The 23,139-nt window shown below is 48.5% G+C and overlaps 1 protein-coding gene across 1 annotated transcript in view; it reads right to left on the bottom strand.

Annotated features, from left to right (window-relative positions):
- Positions 1 to 9,697: 9,697 nt before the first annotated feature.
- LOC119187281 (uncharacterized) overlaps positions 9,698 to 23,139 on the bottom strand; it is a 33,029-nt gene continuing 19,587 nt past the window's right edge. The window contains exons 2-4 of the mRNA XM_037435462.2: positions 22,652 to 22,695; positions 10,914 to 11,936; positions 9,698 to 9,929 (exon numbers count right to left, since the gene is read on the bottom strand). Coding sequence (XP_037291359.2) covers positions 9,795 to 9,929; positions 10,914 to 11,936; positions 22,652 to 22,695 — 1,202 coding nt within the window. The 3' untranslated portion in view covers positions 9,698 to 9,794. The remainder of the gene's footprint in view (positions 9,930 to 10,913; positions 11,937 to 22,651; positions 22,696 to 23,139) is intronic.

Genomic DNA, 23,139 nt, shown 5'->3' with positions numbered 1-23,139 from the left:
CCGCAAGATTGGAAGATTATCCGCTTGGTACCGATTCTTAAGCCTGGCAAATCTCCCCTGGACATTACCTCTTACCGACCGATCGCACTTTCAAGTTGCGTAGGAAAGGTAATGGAGATCTTGGCCAGGCTTGAATGGTACCTGGAATACTATGAAATATATCCGAACGCCATGGCTGGTTTTCGCCGTCACCGATGTTCGATCGACAATGTTTTATATCTCGTCACATATGTCCAGCATAAAAAGGCATGTAAACGACTATCTGCTGCCATGTTCCTTGACGTAAAGGGAGCATACGACAACGTTCTTCATGACGCCATCCTCGAAGCCATTGAGTCAGTGGCCCTAGGCGGACAATTGTATTGTTGGACACGCAGTTATTTACAAGGGATTGACCTTATTTGTGAACACTGCAGATGGTGCAACCTCCCAACACCCAACGCATCGTGGAGTCCCACAAGGTGGCGTCTTGAGTCCAACCTTCTTCAACCTTGTTCTCATTGGTCTTGTAGAACGACTACCAAATGTGGTCAAGTTATCCATGTACGCTGACGACATCTGTGACTGGGCATCTGGCGCGACAAGACCACAGGTACGCGAAAGACTTCAGAAAGCTGTGACGTTGGTGTCAGTGTACTTCATGGAACAGGGTCTGAAAATCTCGCCAGCGAAATGCGCATTGATTGCTTTTAGCCGAAAGCCAATGAGACCATACGCTATATCTATCGACGGCCAAGTCATACCATATGTCAGGACGCACAGATTTCTAGGCGTATTCATTGATAGAGACCTCTGCTGGGACCCACATGTGGCCCACTTGAAGAAGAGGCTGACAGAAATTGCTAACTTATTCAAGTATCTTGGAGGAAAAACCTGAGGGATTTCAGTACGTGCAATGACGCAATTGTACAAGACGCTTTTTTCTTGGCTATTTGCGGTACAGTTTGCCTGTGTTGACCAATACCTGTAGAACCAGCATTCAGACTCGCGAAAGAATCCAGGCTATGGCTCTGCGAGTTTGTCTGGGGCTACCGCGATGTTCATCAACAGCTGAGACAATCAAGATCGCTAATGACTACCCGCTCAAGACGCATATTATAATGGAAGCGCTCAGAGCACACGTGAGGCATCTTACTCGTGCCCCTGCCCATCATCTAGCTTCACTGCCAGAAGACCGTCCTCATGCCTCATTTTGCTGACAGTCTTGTCGTATTGCACACGCATTCCTACGGGATATACAACTCCATTTAGAATTTCAACTACCCCATGGAGTATGACTTATGCACATGTTGAACTGACGGTTCCAGGCACAGGGTCGAAAGTCCGGCTCTCGTCTCCAGCGCTAAAGCAGCTTTCTCTTCTCTTGTTATAAGAGAAGTACAGTGAGCATACTCATCTATATACTGACGCTTCAACTAAAGTGGATGGGTCTGCAGGGTCGGTGATCTTTCTTGCAACAGCGACAACGGTGAAGTTTTGGTTATACCACCAGACATCATCGACAGCTGCGGAACTTGCTGCTCTACGTAGCGCAGTTAAAGTCATTAAACACCAAGAAGCCAAGAAATGGAGCGTGTTCACGGACTCAGAGGCAGCACTACAGTGTTTGATATTCGCCTTACGCCGGGCACCTCATGAACAACTAATGCTGGAAATTAGAGAGCTGCTTCACCACCTCTTCGACGAAGGACACAGAATCACGTTTCAGTGGCTTCCAAGTCACTGCGGCATATTGGGCAACGAACATGCCGATGCAGCTGCCCGATCAGCACACGAAAATGGTGAAGAAGAATCTATACCATTTTCAAGGACTGATGCTGCAATGACCATCCGAAGTATCGCTAATGCAGAATTAAAATCCCTGTGGAACGCCGAGTGCTTACGGCACACGCGACTGCATAGACTGGACACGTCTCGTCGACTCCGGCCTCCGTCTGGACTCTCTCGACTCGAGACAACGGTGCTTTTCCGACTATGGCTTGGTGTCGCCTTCACCAAAGCTTTCGCCTTCCGAATCGGCATGGAAGACAGTGCTGCTTGCGGTCATTGCGGCAGCGATGTTGTCTGTCACTGCCCTCGTTACAGCGTACAAAGACGGCAACTAGCTGCTGCGTTAGCTCGCCTTGACGACAGACCTTTGTCTGAACAATCAGTGCTTGAAAGGCGACATGATTTGTGTGCTCACAGAAAATCAGTGAAGGCCTTACTGAACTTTTTGCGTGGCAGTGGCCTATTGTATAGACTATAGCACCCCAGCCCCCCTTCCCTTTTTTTTGCGTGCATCTATTTCCCTCTTCACTTTCTTTCCCATCTTTCTTCCCCATTACCCCTTCCCTTAGTGCAGGGTAGCAAAGCGGATGCTCTATTTTATGGTTAACCTCCCGGACTTTCCCTCATTTTATTCTCTCTCTCTCTCCGCCGAGTATTTCGGTGGTGAGACAGGAAGCGGAAATTCCCTCCTCCCATGCATTCGCTCAGAGTAGGGGCAGCGCAGCTTTTACAACTGGTGATTTCCGGGCACCCGACTAGAAATAAATCACAAACAGAAAATTTCTTTCATGACGTCACTGGTGACAAAGCAGCCTATAATTACTTGACATAATTTCAACTACACGCCAGAAGTAAAAGAAACTAAAGCTATGTAGCTGACCCAACTCAAATGCATGCCTTTTAAATAAACGCATTTTGTCGGCACAAGCTTGGCTGCCGTCTTCGCCAATTAGTCAAGCGACACTTCACTTCTGTCAGTTCAGTCAGGCTTGAATAGAGCTGGATTTACTCATATGTGCTCATCCAAAATCAATATTTGCTCAAATAATGGATTACAATTCTTTTGCTCACCAATTTCTTTTAGGAAACGCTGAAAAACCTTCACGGAACTAGAAATTCTTCCGTTAGCACACCGCAAAGCCTCGGAAACCGTGTGTTGCCCGAATACGTGATCTTCGACGAATGCATGGTTGACGTGTTCGGCGTAGCTCACTGCGGCTTCCGTTCTCTGCCCGCCACAACTTGTTGTCTTTATCTTTGCCGTAGTTGACACGCAAACTGAGTGAGATAACCGAGCGCGACACAACTTCTAAAACTGCTAAACGATGAGCGAGAAGGAGCGAAGGCAAGCACGGTGAACGCAGATCAATCACTTCCTGCGCTTCGTCTGAATTAAAATTCACAAAATAAAGAAAGACATATAAACAAAACAACAGAAGTTACCTACAGGAGCATCAATATTTTTTATCTCTAAAAACTTGTGAAAGCCAATAAATGCCAACATTCACATCAACCTCACTCCGTTCAAACGAGTCTAACCGCCGTATTCACAAACGCTCCTCGACTCGACTTTCTTCTTTCACTTGACAGAGCTGAGCACTGCGCCCCCACTCAGCTGAAAATGACGCTGCGCTATTCAACAATCGCAGCAGATTATTGTTGATATGCGGTGACTTGCCGTGCGTATAGAGACGGCGCTCCAATCTGCTTTCTCAAGTGAAGGTGAAGCGTTGAGTGAAGGGACGTTCTAGAATACGGGGGTTAGGATGCCCGGCAACGGCTACGAGTGTGCATGTTCCTTGCAACCGAAGCAATCGACGAGTTTTTGGCTTTTGTTTTGAATAAAACAGTGGTAAATCTTTGTGAACCTCGCAAGCTGGTTTGAATCGGTTAGCCTCAAAGGGTCAAGGTGGTTAAGTTGGAAGGCTGAACCTTTGCTGAACTTTCTCTTGGAACGAAATGGCTTCAGGCCACACGTAGCCAGGAAAAGGAAGTTTAGTCAAAATCATAAATACAATCGTCCACAAGCTTAACACGAACACTCCGCAGCATTCCCTGAAACAATATGATTAACGCTAGCACCGCGTAGCTTTGTTTTGTGTTGCCGAAATGTCACCCATGCATGCCGACACACTATCCAAGCATACTGCGATATCATCTCGGCAACAGCATTCAGCGCTTCGCAGCTGGCATCTGTCAGAATAGCCCAGGTCACACATCGGAGGCTTTGTGTTAAGCTTGCCGACAACTGCACGTACTGCCCATCATTCACATGCTGGGTCAAGCGTCATGTGTAGAATCTCCCGTAGACATTAGCCTCAGATTTTCGCATAGTGTACCATTATGGAACTGCTTGCCCGAAGCAACATTCTTTACTGAGCTCGACTAGCAGACGCACTGCATAACTCTCAAGGTGCACGGCAAGGCTGAGAACGGTCAGCAAAAGCTATGCCTTGAATGTAAATTGTGGCAGCGCTCCCCTTCCGGGCCGCGAAGGTCACTCGAGTGATGAACGACGCAAGAAAATCCGCTTCGGAAAGAAACGTGACTTGAACGCACGGGCTACAGAGCGGAGAACCTTGATTGCATTAGGCGCGAAAACTTCGATGACACGGACACATCGACACACACACAAAACACAACCTTGAAGCCAACGTACCGAAATTGCTATTCTAAAGCATCGTAGATGGGGGGATCGAATATCCACTCACTTGGGCACTGTCATATCCACAATTTCCTAATGAAGTTTACCATTACGCACTACGCTTTAAACCAGAGCTTTCGTCACTTGTAAGTCACATGCTGCAGCCGCCTTTTTCCGGTGCCGGAGGGTCACGTGCAACGAATAACCTCGATAGTGTCCGTCCTTTCCTTATCGCATGCTTGCCACCAGAGCTCGCTGACCATCATCTGTCAGGTGAACGAACCAACAGCCGCCGTTCTGTCCGCGCCGACAAATGACGACTGCGCTCAAGATTGAGCATGTTTGTTCGGATCGGTTGCGAGATTAAAATAACCAGGCCTGCAGGCACGTCGCGCTGAAGCTTTGCTTAGTCTACAGTGTAGCGCCGAAACACATGGCTAAGCTGTCGAGGAAGCCAAGCTGGACGGACGCGATGCGCGTTCGCCGTGACACCTCTGATTGTGCTTGACAAACGAAATGTGCTTCCAACAGGGGAAAATATTCAATTATGCAAGCTCCATATGAGTTGGGCGTACGTCGTGTTTATATAAGCGGACAATGGTAAATGTTCTCTCGCTCTAGAAGGGAAAGTTGGGCTACTTGGCGGTTCATGCTTGGATGTGAAAACAGCGCAAAAATATCGACAAAGACTTGTCTCTTCTTTAGCCTTTTTCTGTATTTTTGCGCTGTTTTTATATGCAAAAATGTTCCCTTACTAATCAGGGGTCGATGGCACTCGGAATGTGACTGGATTTTATTAGCGTCCCATGTGGACAGAGTCGGCGACATTGGGTAGACAAGCGAAGGCGTATTAGCGCCATCTCGTTTGTTTGATTGATATGTGAGGTTTAACGTCTCAAAACCACCGTATGATTATGAGAGGCGCCGTAGTGGAGGGCTTCGGAAATTTTGACCACCTGGAGTTCTTTAACGTGCGCCCAAATCTGAGCACACGGGCCTACAACATTTCCGTCCATCTCGTTTGTTCAAGTTACCTTAACGACATAGCATTGAAGCAATATATTCATTGCAGAAACCCTTAGACCCTTGGCGTTTCGCTTAGGAAAGCCATTTCAGGTTTATCAATATGGTTGTCGCATTCTTCTCTGTCATCTAGATCAGTCTTTTAATGAATCGCTGTGCTGCCCATGTCGCCACCGGAGTGTTCGAGGTTTCGAGTGGTTAATAAACAGGGGTTATCATTCCCGATTCATCTGCCGTCACGTTTTGTCGCACAGTTTCAGACCTAGCGTGACAATCCACACTGACAGTGCCTCCACGTGCCTTTCAATTATTTATGTCGCGAGGAACAGATAGTGCACAAGGGCAAGGGTGTGGAGGCGAAAGAGAAACCGTTATCTCGTCTTCCAGCTTGTGGGTTCGGGGTTCTTTATAACGTACTTTCTGAGTTATTTGAGGCACGCAGACTGTACAGAATTTAGGAACTTGGATGCCCGCGCATACCGAAGAAAACGCCTCTTAACGTCGTACATCGCAAGCAGTTACTGGCCACACAAAACAGCCTTTCCGCAAAATATGTTGCACTGGAACTTCCTATTACAATATTGTCTTTTTTATTTTTAGCGTATTCACTTCTGCACGTAATAGGTTGCAGCAAAATTTTTGCGGCAGGCTCGTTGTTTAATTTTTCAAATAAAAATAATAAATGAAGTGTAGTTTTCGGCAACAGCCAAGCTTATTTATTATGAAGTAAACAACAACTACAACAAATACGCGTACTTAATCAACCACGTAACTCCGGTTTCTGAGATTACATTCAAAAGTAACAAGGCTGTGCATGCAGACACAATTAGGTGTGACGTGGCGAAGCCTGCAGCAGCTGTTGGAATACATCCATGGACATTTTTCATCGCTCATTTCACGCAATCTCATTTATAAAGGGAGTGAATTAAAGGTCCGTATGTCCCCTTGCGTAATCTCTGCTCAGCGGCCTGCTCCATTTCGACCTCGCTTCGGAGACACCCCGCCCGCGAAGCTCACTCAGTGCGTTCCGCGAAACAGAGATAGTGGTCTCTCGGCGCAAGCGTGTTCGTACGTGGACTTATGAACTGGAATGACGGGGAAGGCCATTATCTAATTACCTAGCGTTTATTTGTTCTTGACTTTTTTTTTTCAGATGGCACGGAGTCCGCTCCATTTTTGGCCATATAATTCGCTGTTCTTTCGTTGCTGCTATATATAGAATGAACACGATTAAAGATCATTATATCGACAATACAGCGCTATTAGTTTTGCAATAACATGTATGTATAAATTTCTTATGAATAAACGAAGAAAAGAAACGCCAACCAAAATTAAAAGGCTAAAAAGTGTAAAAATTTTGTCCTTACCCTTTTTGTTTGTTTGTTTGTTGCTTGTCAATTCTGGCACATACCCACTCTGGGGGATCAGCCAAGAAACCTTTCCGTTTTGGTCGGCGTTTCTTCTTCTCCTTACGTCATCGTGCCTGCTCCTCAACAGTGGATCAATCGTCAAATTATCAACTCCATAAAACATTACTTCGAATAAAACACCTGAGTCACAGTAAACGGTGCACGAACTGGGCAGCTGCAAGCTCCCTTTTCGAAAGCCGAGGTCATATAGCAAAGCTGTGTGTTCAGCTTATTGGTTATACATGTGTGGACAGAGCATCGATTGCTCAAACCCCGGGTGAAATAGAACTGAATTATGCTTGGTGCAGAACGATAGAAATATCAAGAAAACTATTATTTATCAGCTTAGGGACAAGCGAGCGAAGACGAAGAGAACGAAGTGGCGCGACCCAGGACTCTGAGCTCGTGACCAGGCTACCGCATTCAGTGTTGTAGAAATGCAATAAAGGGACCTTATAATAAAGCCTATGCGTGATATGCATGTGGTCAGTGGATATTTACGACATCTGAATGTAACGAGAACTTTTTCGAAGGAAACAGAATTTGTTTCCGCGCACTTTCGTTGCGTGCAATGTCGTGTATGGGTGAAAAAGAAACTGCTCGGTTAAAAAAAAACTGCTACAGTGCGATTATGCATTTCCAGTTTAGGTGCCGGGAGATTAGCAGTATAGACTGTCTACGTGAGCGCAAACGCTTTAAATAACATACGCGTAGTTACGTGCAGCAGCGTCACGTAGATATTGATCACATGGTTCGGGGTTGACGTGTATGACAAAGCCGGTCTTCGAGAGAGAAGCCAACAAAACGGGACAGCAATCAGGCAGATGGTGCTTCCCCTTTTATCTGACCTCGCGATCCGACACGCCTCTATGACGCTCGCGCTGTTCCCGGTGCGAGGCCGTGCACGAAGCGATGCGCGTCGTCACCGTGTCACTTCGCTCGGGAAGCGCCGTGGCATCGGGCCATCGAGGCATTGCCGTTGATTGGCACCGGTACTTACTGCATCGGAACTCGTGTCCACAAAGCTCTAGCGTCTGACTTTGAGTGTTTGGAACGTCGTGTGCTTCCGACGCCGTGTAGTAAGCATAGGTAGTACGGCTTCTAACACAATAGATAATAGACAGGCTTTGAAAAGTGTTCACGAGAGTACAAAGACTGTTAATCGGAAAGAATGCTGGTGGTTGTTGTTATGTTTCGATGTGTCGCGATTATGAGAATGGGGCGCGACAGAAATGAGTGACGACGAACGCCATGTTGTGCGAGCGAGAACTGGCCTACTCTGTGGTGGGAGTGGCGTTTATTGAGCAAGTTGAATCAAGTTGTAGGGGGGCGCTAGTGACTACATAACAGTTGTCACCCTTTATTACCACAAGCTGGCTTGAGAAAAACTGAGATAACGCTTACCATTTCTACTCTTCCTGTAGAGTTCGTTTTAGGATAAATGAGCGAAATTTGATTTAAGGTATAATTTCTTTAGGTTAAGCAATTAATATTTAATTGGCTTGACTAAATGTGTAACTAAGTACCACTTCATTCCGACCAGCTAAATATGCAATAAGTGCTTTTCCACGAGGCTTTCAAGGGTTCGATATCTTTTTTTGATGTATTATTAAGTGTATCAAATATAATGCGGTAGGCATTCCAGAGTAAACTTTCGCGTATATTTTCGAAGATATGTTATGGGAGAGGTGTAAAAAAAGGCGTGAGGCACACCTAAACTTTGTTGTGCCTGGCAATCCTGAAACTCTTCAACCCCCGTTTGCACGGGGCCGCACTGTGAGAAAAATTCCTGCGATATTTATATTTTCCACATGGTGTGGGCGTGTCAAAAAACTCTCTAACTCACCCCTCTACCTAACCCTTCCCAGTAGTACTGGGAGGCAGCCCTGCTTGGCTGCTCTGACCTGACGGACCGACCGGCCTTGGTTCAGCGTGCCCGAACCTCGACCAACGCCGATGGGCTCCCGCAAAGGGGTGCCCACCTAGTGTTTGTACGCGGCGGAACCTTAAGGACCACTCCCCACCCTACCTGTATGTAACTTACAGATCCCCAACAGACATCAACAGATACTTTGTACGTGTGGTACTTTGAGCGGTGTTATTCAGGGGGACGTAGAACGCCTGGAAAAATACTACGACACTTCATTTTGAATTCTTTGTGGGCGACATGTCGCACTCGGAAACTTCATTCGCAATCACATATGACAAGCGGGAAGGTTTTGATTGCTAGTATGCAACTGCGGTGTTCTGTACAGACTAGAACTAGATTTATTGAACGATATCAAAACCAGAAACTCTCGGCACTGCCATCCCATGGAGAATGCGATATAGGCTGGAATATTTTTCACCCTGCCTGAAAGCGTTGCTTGCATTGATTTTTTTTGTTAAGCTGTTGTCAATTGTATTATTCGGAAATGTCATTCTCAATGTGATAGCTTATGTACATTAAAAAGAAGGAAGAAAGAAAATACAAGTAGTTACAACACGCATTCCCGATTGATTCGTACATCATCTGGCCAGGCGATCACTGTCATCGACAAATGTTATTGACGTCAAGCTGATTTGTGTTCCCGCCTAATAACGCTTCACACTTTTTTTTCTCGAGCAACTGAACACTAAATCTCGCGAGTTCTCACAACTCGATAAAAATGCGAGAAGTTATTTTGAAATAACTTCTGCGTACCAACAGCGGTGTTCACTTACCCTTCCTCTGTCCGCGATGTGGACTAAAAAGTATTTTCGAACGAATGTGTTTGAACGGTTTACGTTGATTCACTGCAGCTCTTTGCTTTAGTGTAAAGCGTGTATTGGATGTGTGTCAAAGGACAAAATACACCAGAATGAGGTGAAATTTAGTAAAAAAAATAGAAATGATTTATTGCTCTGGCTGTACATTAGGTGCGAAAGGCGGGGGGTGGGATGGGTGGAATATATCACAGGTGGTGCGGCTAGCTGCTCATGAGCATGCGCAGAACAGTGTTGGCTGCCCGGATGGTCGCCATCGGGCTAAGTTCATCGTCGTCTTCCTCCTCGGGTGCGTAGTTAACGCCGAGGCGCTCCATAGTCGTCATTCTCCGAGTTGCCTGCGTATAGAATGAAAAAAGTGAGACAGCAGTCAAGGCAGACATTAGACATTCACAGTCTAGTAGACTAACTGGTCTCGCCAGCGGGAGCATAAGTAAATGGCATGCACAGCACAGCAGTGGGCCACCGTCATCTCGCCGTCAGGCCGAAATACAATGAGGCCACATGAGGGTTTTGAAAGAACTATTGGTACTCAGTGCTTTGAATGCAAGGTGATATGAGAGGTGTCGTTCAAGGGATATCCCTATAACAACGGTGCAATGAAACAGTATTATTAAAACGAGTCATGGCCAGTATTTTGACATGGGGACAAATCTTCGTCGTGATGATGTTCTGGCCTGACTAAGGGAAGTTCTTTTGTTGAAACGCCACAGCCTCAATGTCAGCTTGTTCGATTGCTTCTCATCGTTTCCACCTCTCTCTGAGTATCTGCCTTGCCTCAATATTTATTTCGCCTGATCATATCTCAGCAATCTTAAAGGAGTCACACGCTTACGTTCAATACGCTACTTGCAAAATTTTATTAGGTATGAAGGATGGGCCGGGTTTAATTATTGATGAAGAACCATATATGGCAGAAGGTAAGATGCTGTTTTCGAAGTAACGAAGTTCCTGCACCTTACGACGTCAGCACAAGAGACCATGTACCAACTACCATCATGTATCAACTGGTCTAGAAAACCACACTGCTAAAATTCGAAAAATTTCCCTGCTACACTACCGTTCCCGGAAGGTTGGTAGAAGCTAAGAAAAAGTTGTCTTCCTATTTGCTTCTTTGTAGTCTTAATCACGCCATTTATGGTCACTTGGAGTGAATGAGCTCTGTCTTACGCCATGACTATTCTTCCTGTCTGCATATCCGTGATCGTAGCGCCAGTAAACCAAAACTACTTTGCTTATCTTACTGTGGCTAGGTTGCTTAAAATGCTCCTAAGTTAACCAATCGTAAGTGTGTCAACGCCACCAACCAACGTGAGACTCACTGGTTGTGGAGTCGAAGGCTGGGAAGGTGGCGGTGGAGTTGACTTCTCACGCGGAGCCTCACGCTGTGGTTCGGGTCGCTCGGCGAGCAGCACCGCGACCGGCATCACAACCACTTGTCCGACCCGCGGCCTGCCCATGTGACCGTACATCATGGCGGCTGGAGATGGCATCATGGGAGGTCCGTGCATAATCGGACCGCCGGGCATCATCGGAGGACCATGCATCATGAACGGAGGTATCATCGGCGGAGCGGGCAAAAACGCGGGGACGGGCACCATCATGGAAGGACTGTGCATCATCTGGGGTCCATGCGACATCGGTGGACCGCGCATCATTATGGGCGAGTCGTGGTGCATCATGTGGTGTGGGTGCATCATGGGGTGTGCGCCGTGCATCATCGGGTGAGGTGGCGGCGGCGGAGGAGATGGAGGTCCGGAGAACAAAGCGGGACCGGGCATGAACGCGGGCCGCATCATGGACGGCGCGTGCATCACGGTGTTGACGATGTACGGCTCCTGGACGATGGCGAAGTGCATGCCTGGCCCGTTGTCTCGGGGTCCATTGTTAGCGCGCTGGGTGACGACGGGAGGAGCGTGGGATCTCGGTGGGTGCGCCGTTGGCGGAGCGGGCATCTGAACCTGAGCGGGGCCGACGGGCGGTGCTGGAAGCATGGCGTACGGGTTCATGCCGGGGTGAGGAGCCGGGGGTGGGCCCTGGAGGAAGCCGGGTGGCGGTCCGGGCATCGGAGGACCCACTCTGAACGGCACTGGACCCGAGGGCCGGGGTGCGTGCACCACAAGAAGCAGCAGCGGTGGCTTCTGATCAGGTGGTGGCATGCGCTGCATCGGAAGTGGCAGGGGCTGTGGAGGCTGCTGCTGCTGACGCTGCCTAAGCCTGGTGGCCGCCTTGTAGGCGCCCAGTACTTGGCGCAGGTCCTCGGCCTTGGAAGACTCCACGACCACCGTCTCGACGCGGCCACCGGATGGCTTGGGCTCTTCCATGGGGAAGGCCATCACGTAGCCCTGCGAGAAGAGCATTTGAGCGCGTTCTTAAGATGGCGGTGTGAGCTCTGTAAGTCCCACAGCAGGATCCTTGACGTAGAAACAGCACTGTATGGTAACAAGATTGCAAGCTTGAATAACGACACACGGTTGAATAACGACAGGCCCATATTGGGCCTGATCTTTTTTTTTTATGGGCCTGCTGCTGCAAATTGTGCCGTGTCACTGCGCGGGACTAGTGATGCTATCTTTCCGTGTACGTATTTGTGTCTATATTTAAAAAAATTGCTATAATTCGAAAATCATTACGGAATGAAAATAGAGATTTTTCAATACGGTAAATAATTCAAAACATGTCACAGATGAATAGATTCTCGTTACTTTGTGCTTGAGTTAAATACTAGACATATCCGATTTCATTCATGTCAGAAACCACCTTTGAGTCTCTATCGCCCTCTGACAGCTTACGAAACAACAGCAGGAATGTGCCGGAGAAGAGTGTCAAATGGTTAAACTGCGTGGATTTTCTCGAAAACACAAGAAGGTGCGCCGGCGAGTGCCTCAGCTGTGGTATTATTGTGGCTACAGTTGAGCGGCAACCATACGAAACCAAATCTCGCATTCGGAGACAAATGAAACGTAATTCTAGGTTTCCATGCCACGACAAAAAAAAAGCACACACACCGTTCCTGCAGCCCTGCACCAAGTGTTAGTTTACGCTCGCTCCTCGCTCGTAAATAATGGTAACAAAGGGGCCCACTTACTCTCCGGGAGTTCGATTGAAACACTCCAATTGTTGATCGATGTTACCTGTGGGTGTTGCAACTCTGACCCCGGTTTTCCTTTCGATATCTTACTTTTGTTCTTCCGTCAGACATGTTACCGATTACAGCAACAATAATTTCGTATTCTTTGCTCCATCACTTCTGACACGCTGAGATGATAAGCATTGTGTCAGGACTAGAAACAGGAGCTGTCTCATGTGACTTACAGACCTCGCACCTAACCTATAAATTCTTATATTACGACACACTACATGGTGCGTCTTAAAGCGGCACACATTCCAATTTCGACATAGACAAGCAAATTTATTTGTGCTTCCGACAGTATCGCTACAGAAAGACGAACCTGTAGGATACGCAAGCAGGCGAAGTGCTATTTCGCATGCACTTGCGTGTGTGCACGTACGGGACGTTTATATATTGCCACGTTCCATTTCCCAAGTTTTTGTTATTGTCCCAAAACACCACACGATTCTCAGCGCAAACCGCGCCTGCAGTTTTCTAGAAGGTTCCGGACTGTAGTAGATCATTTCGATAAGATCACGCCACTGTGCGAACGGTACAGATTGTTCTGGAACCTACGCCACCGCCAGCGATAACGCTAGAACATTCGACGGCAAGAGTATAAATGCCGACGCGCTTCGCCGCCTGTCAGTTGTTGATCGAAGGCCGACGCTGCGTTCGCCGCTATCAGTCCGAGACTGCTATCTGTGCAAGACTGCTGCTGTAATTAGACTTTCCCTTTACCGGGCACAGGTTCGCCCAAATAAACAGTTAAATTTCATCACGAAGTTTCCTGTCTTCGGCCACGTCACGACCCCCGTGACATCTGGTGGAGGTGCTGCTTCGTTCATGTACCGGACGCCCCCGTCAAGCCGTGAACCCAGCCCCCGTCGCGGAGAAGACACCGACGCGAACCAAGAGCAGCGAACAAGCCGCCGACAGCAAGGTCTCCCACCGGAGTACGGCCTTCTAGAAGACAAGGCGCGGAAGACCAAGACCATGACCTCGACAGCAGCGACAATGACAACCGGAGCGTCCCAGCCCGCGATCGTCATTCATCAACCCAGGGAACCACCAACGTTCCATGGCTCATCGTTTGAAGACCCGGAAACCTGGCTAGAAACATACGACCGCGTGGCCGCCCTCAACCATTGGGACAACGAAGAAAAGCTCCGTCGTGTGTACTTCTACCTGGAAGACACCGCAAAGACCTGGCTAGAGAATCGGGAGTCCACACTCCGAACGTGGGATGTTTTCTGCGGCGCATTTCTGCAAACGTTCGCGAGCGTCGCTCGCAAAGAGAGGGCCGCTGCTCTACTCGAGACCCGGGTTCAGCTACCAAATGAAAAGGTTGGAATTTTCACAGAGGAGATGACCCGCCTATTCCGTCACGCTGACCCAGACATGCCTGAGGAAAAGAAAGTTCGTTTCCTCATGCGAGGGGTCAAACAGGAGCTCTTCGCGGGACTAATGAGGAATCCACCGAACACCGTCCAAGAATTTGTATCCGAGGCGACCACCATCGAAAAAACCCTGGACATGCGCACCAGACAGTATAATCGTCGCCTGACTCCAGAATGCGCTGCTGCTCAAGCCAGTGACTCCGACGACCTGCGTGAAACGATCCGAGCGATCGTGCGGGAAGAGCTGCGCAAACTGTTGCCTTCGGCGCAGCCTCAAGTGGATTCGATCGCGGACATTGTGCGAGAAGAAGTCCGGCAATCGCTTCAAATTCCCCACGCACCGCTGCCCGAGCCGGAAGCTATGAGCTACGCCGCTGCACTGCGCCACAACGCTCCTCCCCGTCCACGCCAAAACGCCGCCCCATCGCACTTCCGTCGACAGACGCCACCGCCGCCACCACCCCCACCGACGTCATACCGTTCGCCAGCGGCCCAGCGCAGTGCACCGAGGAAGACTGCCGTCTGGCGCACCCCTGACCATCGCCCGCTCTGCTACCACTGCGGCGAGGCTGGACACACATACCGCCGTTGCCAGTACCGGCAGATGGGACTGCGTGGCTTCGCCGTCAATGCACCGCGTCCACAGCCAGGAGAACGACCACGTGACATCGCCGACTACCTGACAGGAACTCGGTGGACACCACGAAGCCCTTCGCGTTCGCCGTCGCCCAGCCGCCGCACGTCACCGCACCACCGGCAGTACTCTGGCCCAACGCGGGGCCGGTCTCCTAGCCCGTATCCGGGAAACTAAGGGCAGCAACCGGTGGAGGTGCGGTTGCTGTGCGACGAACTACCGAAGATCCTCCGACGACGACGACGCCGCGACGGAGCTCTCCGAACACAACGCCAAACAGGCAAAGCCCTGACGGCGAAAGCTCACTTACCGAAGGTGGCCTGACGACGCAACATGGAAGCAGCGGAACAAGCCGACGCAGCCGTGACCCGACGCCACGCCCTAACTGTAATGCGAGACGGCGAACTAGCGACCTCGACGTTCTTATCGACGGCCACAGTGTGACCGCTCTCGTCGATACTGGAGCCGACTATTCTGTCATCAGTGGGTCGTTCGCCGCGAAGTTAAAGAAAGTTAGGACAGCTTGGAAAGGCCCTGAAATCCGCACAGCCGGAGGCCATCTCGTAACGCCTGCAGGAATCTGCACAGCGAGAGTCACCATTAACGGCCGTATTTATCCTACAGACTTCGTAGTCCTACAGCGTTGCTCAAGAGATGTCATCCTTGGCATGGACTTCTTATGCCTCCATGGTGCTGTCATCAACCTAAAAACAAAGTCGATAACGTTATCCACAGAAGAAGCACTACCGCCGCGCACGCCGTCAGAACACCATGCCTTGAATGTGCTGGAAGAACAAGTCACCATTCCGCCTCGCTCAAGCGTCATTATTTCAGTCGGCGCTCCTAAATCACCTGACTTGGAAGGCGTCGTTGAAGGCAGTCAGCATCTGTTGGTCACCCGAAATATTTGCGTCGCAAGAGGAATTGCAAAGCTGCGGGGAGGCAAAGCAACGGTTATGCTCACGAATTTCAGCAATGAGTACAAGCATGTGAACAAAGGAACAACGGTCGCATACATCGAAGAAATTGTCGAAGCCACCAGTGCTTTCGCCCTCGCCGATTCTGCGGAACCTGCTCAGAGGAACCAAGCCCCTCCCATAGCTTTCGACGTCAATCCCAGACTTCCGAACGATAAGCAAGAACAGCTCAAGGCCCTGCTCCTGCAATACGAAGATTGCTTTTCGTCGTCATCGAAAATTCGGCAGACTCCAATCACGAAACATCGAATCATAACCGAAGAAAATGCCAGACCACTCCGTCAGAGTCCGTACAGGGTTTCGACGCGAGAACGCGAGGCAATGAAGAGACAAGTTGATGAAATGCTGCGAGATGACATTATCCAGCCGTCCAAGAGTCCGTGGGCATCCCCCGTGGTGTTAGTGAAGAAAAAGGATGGGACCCTACGTTTCTGCGTCGATTATCGCCGCCTGAACAAAATCACAAGAAAGGACGTGTATCCTCTCCCACGAATAGACGACGCACTTGATCGGCTCCATAACGCCAAGTACTTTTCGTCAATGGACCTCAAGACTGGCTATTGGCAAATCGAAGTCGACGAAAGAGACCGAGAGAAGACGGCGTTTATAACACCGGACGGCCCCTTCGAGTTTAAGGTGATGCCCTTCGGCCTTTGCTCAGCGCCTGCAACTTTTCAACGCGTTATGGATACAGTACTGGCAGGATTGAAGTGGCAGACTTGCCTTGTTTACTTGGACGACGTCGTCGTGTTTTCCTCGAGTTTCGACGAGCATCTTCGGCGCCTTGAAACTGTACTTCAAGCCATCAAGACTTCCGGACTCACACTGAAGCCAGAAAAGTGCAGATTTGCGTATGAGGAGCTCTTGTTTCTGGGGCACGTTATCAGCAAGTCTGGAGTTCGTCCCGATCCACGGAAAACAGCCGCCATCGCCGACTTCCCGCCGCCCACTGACAAGAAAGCCGTGCGCCGATTTCTGGGCCTGTGTGCCTATTATAGGCGGTTCGTGAAAAACTTCGCCCGCATCGCCGATCCTCTCACTAACCTTACCAAGGCCGACGTGGAGTTTAAGTGGGAAACGCCGCAGGAACACGCTTTCCAGGAGCTTAAACATCGCCTCCAGACGCCTCCGTTACTTGCCCATTTCGACGAATTCGCCGAGACAGAAATACATACTGACGCAAGCAGCGTAGGTCTTGGCGCCGTTCTTGTGCAGAGGGCTGACGGACTTGAAAGGGTTATTAGTTACGCCAGCCGATCGCTATCCAAAGCAGAAGCAAATTATTCCACAACAGAAAAGGAGTGCCTCGCCATCATCTGGGCTACGTCGAAATTTCGCCCCTACCTCTACGGCAGACCCTTCAAAGTTGTGAGCGACCACCACGCATTGTGTTGGCTAGCCACCTTGAAGGGCCCTTCAGGTCGCCTCGCACGATGGAGCCTGAGACTTCAAGAATATGACATTACTGTCATTTACAAGTCCGGCAAAAAACACTCCGACGCCGACTGTCTCTCTCGTGCGCCTGTCGACCAACCACTACCCGACGACCCGGATGACGACTACTTCTTAGGAACGATAACTACCGACGACTTCGCTGAACGACAGAGGGCCGACCCGGAACTTAAGGCCCTAATAGAATACCTCGAAGGCAGGACCGCCGAAGTCCCGAAGGTATTCAAGCGCGCACTTGCGTCGTTCTTTCTACGAAACGGTCTTCTACAAAAGAAAAACTTTTCACCGCTTCGAGCTAAGTACCTCCTTGTGGTGCCTTCAGCTCTGAGACCAGAACTCCTGCAGGCCCTGCACGACGATCCGACGGCAGGGCACCTCGGTGTTTCTCGCACGCTCGCGAGGATACAAGAAAGGTACTACTGGCCACGTCTTACCACCGACGTCACTCGTTATGTGAGAACATGCCGGGACTGTCAGCGACGCAAGACACCGCCGTCAAGGCCAGCGGGACTTCTGCAGCCAATTGATCCGCCTTGCCGACCTTTCCAGCAGATTGGTATGGACCTACTGGGGCCGTTCCCGACGTCGGCTTTCGGAAACAAGTGGATCGTGGTAGCTACCGACTACCTCACCCGCTACGCCGAGACAAAAGCCTTGCCAAAAGGCAGTGCATCCGAGGTAGCTAAGTTCTTCGTCGAAAATATCGTCCTACGTCACGGCGCCCCGGAGGTCCTTATCACCGACAGAGGAACGGCATTCACTGCCGACTTAACTCAAGCGATCTTGGCATACAGCCAAACAAACCACCGCCGGACGACAGCGTACCACCCACAGACCAACGGCCTCACCGAGCGGCTTAACAAGACGATCGCCGACATGCTGTCAATGTACGTCGATGTCGAACACAAGACGTGGGACGCCATTCTTCCGTATGTGACCTTCGCATACAACACGGCGGTGCAGGAGACGACGCAGATATCTCCATACAAGTTGGTCTACGGAAGGAGCCCGGCAACGACGCTCGATGCCATGTTACCCAACGTCACCGACGAAGAAAACCTCGATGTGAGCGAGTACCTTCAACGCGCCGAAGAAGCCCAACAACTTGCGCGTCTCCGTATCAAGAATCAACAGACGACCGACAGCCACCGTTACAACCTTCGACGACGCTTCGTGGAATACCAGCCCGGTGAACGTGTTTGGGTGTGGACGCCGATACGCCGACGTGGACTAAGTGAAAAGCTTCTGCGACGGTACTTCGGACCGTACAGGGTGGTTCGACGTCTCGGCCCACTTGATTACGAGGTTGTCCCCGACGGCATCACGAACTCTCAACGACGCCGATCGCGACCTGAAGTCGTCCATGTCGCGCGCCTCAAGCCGTTTCATGCGCGTTAACAAACTGAACCAGTTTTTTTGTATTATTGTTGTATCGTAATTTATTCATTGTACTTTCTTGAATTATTATTGTACTTTCATCTTTAGTTAAAGCATCGGGACGATGCCTTTTTTGAGAGGGGGGCAATGCCACGTTCCATTTCCCAAGTTTTTGTTATTGTCCCAAAACACCACACGATTCTCAGCGCAAACCGCGCCTGCAGTTTTCTAGAAGGTTCCGGACTGTAGTAGATCATTTCGATAAGATCACGCCACTGTGCGAACGGTACAGATTGTTCTGGAACCTACGCCACCGCCAGCGATAACGCTAGAACATTCGACGGCAAGAGTATAAATGCCGACGCGCTTCGCCGCCTGTCAGTTGTTGATCGAAGGCCGACGCTGCGTTCGCCGCTATCAGTCCGAGACTGCTATCTGTGCAAGACTGCTGCTGTAATTAGACTTTCCCTTTACCGGGCACAGGTTCGCCCAAATAAACAGTTAAATTTCATCACGAAGTTTCCTGTCTTCGGCCACGTCACGACCCCCGTGACAATATGAGCATGCGTATGTATTTCTTGAGCATTCTTCAGGATGTATGGTAGGGTAAACCCCCCAGAACTCGAATTTGCGACTTTGACAACGAAAAATGCATTGCACTCTGAGGAACAAACCTGTGCAAGTCCGACTTCGAGCGGAAGCTGCAAGCGGTTTAAATGCCGCGCCAAAATGCAACGCGCACCCTCTGGCGTAAGCAGCACGCGCACATAAAACTTCGCTTTTCTCAAATTGCGTTTTTTAGAAATTTTTAAACTTCTATGTACCTTTTCTGAAAAAGTACACACCAGATTTTGATAAAAGTTTGAATGCATGAGCCTCATAAAGTTGAAAACAATCTGAAACAAAAAAAAAAGAAATTGAAGACCTTTTTTTTAAAAGTGCCGCTGTAAAAAAAATGCACAGCAATATGCATCCTCTGTGGCATTGCGACATTGTGAATGCAGTTATTTTATTTTTTATAGTAACTCCCTAAAGTATGCCTTATGTTTTTAGTTCACATAAAACCTACGTGTATCTATCATAACAAGGCTGAATATCATTACATTCATTTCCGTGTTTCCTGAGAGAAAATGCATCGAGTAAGTGAGCCCAGATTTATATTTGGGTGTAGGCCATAGGAAGGATAAGCAATTTAGACATAAAAAAGGAGTATCACGTGATCTCAGTGGCATTCTTTGTGAGCATGTGAAATTTCATGCGAATACTTGCAGGCGGTCCTAAAATATTACGTTAGAACTGACATGCACCACTTACCCTACCTACACCCTTAAAGCACAGTGATGGTCCCACACTTAATTTACTTGCTTCAACGCACGTCCGGTCGTATAATTTATTCACTATTTTTCATACAAAAATCACTTTAAATTTTTGCGCCGAAGCTGCACATGGGTACGAGAAACCGAAATTCTCGAGTGTGTGTAAAAAAAAAAAACGCCAGGCCTGCGCGGAAGGCGCAGCACAGTCACAGCGAAAGCTAGAAGAGCAGCCTTTCAGGGCGTTTTCGAAACACTCATTGGTTAACTACTGCAAGCAATCTTCCTTGATACTCCCTAGGTCATTATTAATAAATTTATTCAGGTAGTAGGCTGGCATTTGCTATGCTATTTTTATTCTTCTTCAAAAGAGCGTGGTATCCGCTGAACACTTGCAAGAAATTTTGAGCCAATTGTTCATGCAGTGGCTGACGACAATGAGGAACTATGGCTGAAGTGGGTATGCGCCACAGTTAATGGGGGAACAAGAACAAGTATTTGTGATGTCTTGGAGCATTCGACGGCCCACTGGTTACGCTATTCGCATTGTGCGACGACTGGTGTTTCTTTCGCTGTTATAATACGCTTTTTAAGTCGTATTAACGCGATTGTTTTCCCGACATCAAGGCTGCCTAAGGCAAGTTTGACAACAAGTCACAAGCACCGGTGTAGCTCAGTGCTAAGATAAAGATGTAACAATACTCAACCCCCTGTGTCAAATTTAAAAGGAAATAAAGAAAAAAAAACGGTGTAGCTCAGTGGTATAATACTGGGCTGGCACCCAGCGGACCCGGTTTCGAGCCCCGCTGTGTCTTTGGTGCTAGTTTTTTTGTTTTTTTTTTTTCAATTTCGCGCGATGTGTTACGGACACCGGCGGCGGCGGACAACTGCGCGTGCCCGAGTTGTGATCTCGTAACAGCTTTCGCTGTAAAACTAGTGTGTGCCACAGAACTTGTGCAATCACCGCTTTTCCCCCATGTCTAATAAAACTTAAAGGAAACCACTGGTGGCGAACAACAATTGAGATTCATTGACATACGTAACCAAAAAAATTGAGAAATATCTTATAAAACCATCGGCATTCATCAAGTGATAAACACCGAGGCCGCGTGTTTAAGCTTTGGTTATTAACGATCTCTACGGAGCGCTTGAGCGGCGACATTCTTCTTTTTTTTCCCTTCGGGCGCTAATATATTGTATAAGGGGGGGCGACTCGCTTCTTAAGGTTTACATGCGACACTGACATGCACAGCTCATAAAAGAAGCTTCCGCACGGCGCATCGCTCGTCTACACAAGGAGAATAACGATAATTGCGTAATAATCAAGCGGTTAAAGCATTCCGTAACTATAGGGACTGATGCGGTCAGGCACCGATTGCACCAGGCCATCCGCCGCGCAACTGACCAGGGACAACAGCGATAGCGGGCTTAATGGACGTACTTTGAGAGGTTGCATCAACGGTACGGCGGCGTACACACAAGCGAAACGAGCCAGCGAAAGCGAAATGGCGAAAGCGATTCGGCAGGAGGCACGGACAAAGCGCAAAGGTGACACGCGGCCCTCATTAGGCCATCGCGAGGCATCCCGTGTTACAAAGGAACCCGTTTCGCCATGTTACAGGTCAGGGAGATCGGCCATTCGTTCTACACTCGCTTTAATTTTTCGTTGCCCCCCATTCCTTCGAGGACCGGCCTTAATGCATAGAGACTCATTTCACCGGCTGTTCACCCCGCAACCTCCTTAGCCGTAACAGTGTCACGTCAGTTAGGGCTAATTTTATAATCAGTATTATCGTCCTCTCACACTCCGTTCAAGTCATTCTGTTGTTCTTCGAGAAGCGACTTTATACTAAATCAATTTCACCGTCTGTGAATGAACGGAAGAATGGAATTTGAAGAGCTCGCTTCTTTGTTTGATGCAACCTTAATGACACCCACGTGTAATGAACCGAGGAAAGAACAAGAAACGTCGATTGTACTGTGTATTGTAATAATAATGATGCAGATGAGAAAAACGTATAGTGGACAAAAAAGAAAGTATGCCGCCAACAAGGACCAAGCGGTGCTCGGCAACAATGCCACGTTTGCATGCACATAAATTCATGATGATGTTGATGACAGGACGACAACCGTCGTCGAGTGATTTGGTACTTCGCCCGCTATGCTATTAAAAATTCCTTCGAATGCTATTATTATTTATTAGCACTTTTCATTATTTGCAACCCACACTCTATCTATAGTATATATAGAGAGTACGAATACAATGAATCATCAGCTGCAACGAAACAAATAAAACAAATTATCTCTGCACCACAATGCAGTGTAAAAAATACTTGATTATAACGAATGCCGGGGACAATGAAGCTATTTCTTTGTGTCATGTGCAACTTCGGTAGAACGAGGTTCAGACTAAGTGCATCGCATTCAGCTCTCGTTTAAAATATATCCGCTCTGCATTTATAACAAGTCAATATTTCCTACTGCTGCAGGAACTACGCGGAAGACGCTTATGCCTACGCGATCGCCGCTTTTTCGTGCCCATTTCTCGCGCTTTCTCGTAACTAAGCAAAACAACAATGTTAAGAAGCGAAAGCAAACAATTAACCAGCACAAACATGCTCAGGTTGCACGAGTTATATTTATATACGCAAACGAGAACGCTACCGGTATACACCTATACTGTCTGGATTAGAAGGTATAGCAACCTGCACTGACAGTAGTGTTCTCGCGTCTATAAATAGCAACTCGCTGATCCAGCATTGGTTGCGTTATAAGAAATGTGTAAGCCCACTCACCAGTCCTTCCTTGTCCTTCTCATCCTCCGCCCAGGCGGTGGCACCTGAAACGAGCACAGCAGTTCCCCTTCATTGTAATGAGGCCACAGCTATACGCATTTTTTCCCTCGTTAACTAAACAACGTTTTTAATTGCGAGCCCGAGTTTTCGCGTCTGACTTGTCTATTATTGTGTACCTGAGGACACGGAAACGAGGGTGCGGCCTCGAACTACTCCTTTCCTACAGAACGAAGAATGAACCTCAATCGTGGTGCCCGTTTTCTGTTGAAAACAACCACACATAATGAAGGAAAGGAATGCACACGTGTCTTGATTGGCCGTGTTTGAATGAAATTTAGTAATTATGAGACAAAAGGAAAATGAATTCACGTGTACAGAAAAGACCTCGCCGCCGGTGTAGACCGAATCTAAATCCTTAGAATAACGCAAATATATCGTACGCTTTGTCGGTTCTTACAGAGATTAAAAAAAGTATATATATATTTTCG

Source organism: Rhipicephalus microplus, chromosome 5, assembly GCF_043290135.1.
Source record: "Rhipicephalus microplus isolate Deutch F79 chromosome 5, USDA_Rmic, whole genome shotgun sequence".
NCBI classification, from domain to species: Eukaryota; Metazoa; Arthropoda; class Arachnida; order Ixodida; family Ixodidae; genus Rhipicephalus; species Rhipicephalus microplus.
The sequence above is the reverse complement of the archived record's forward strand: the minus strand, read 5'-3'. Positions and strand labels throughout refer to the sequence as shown.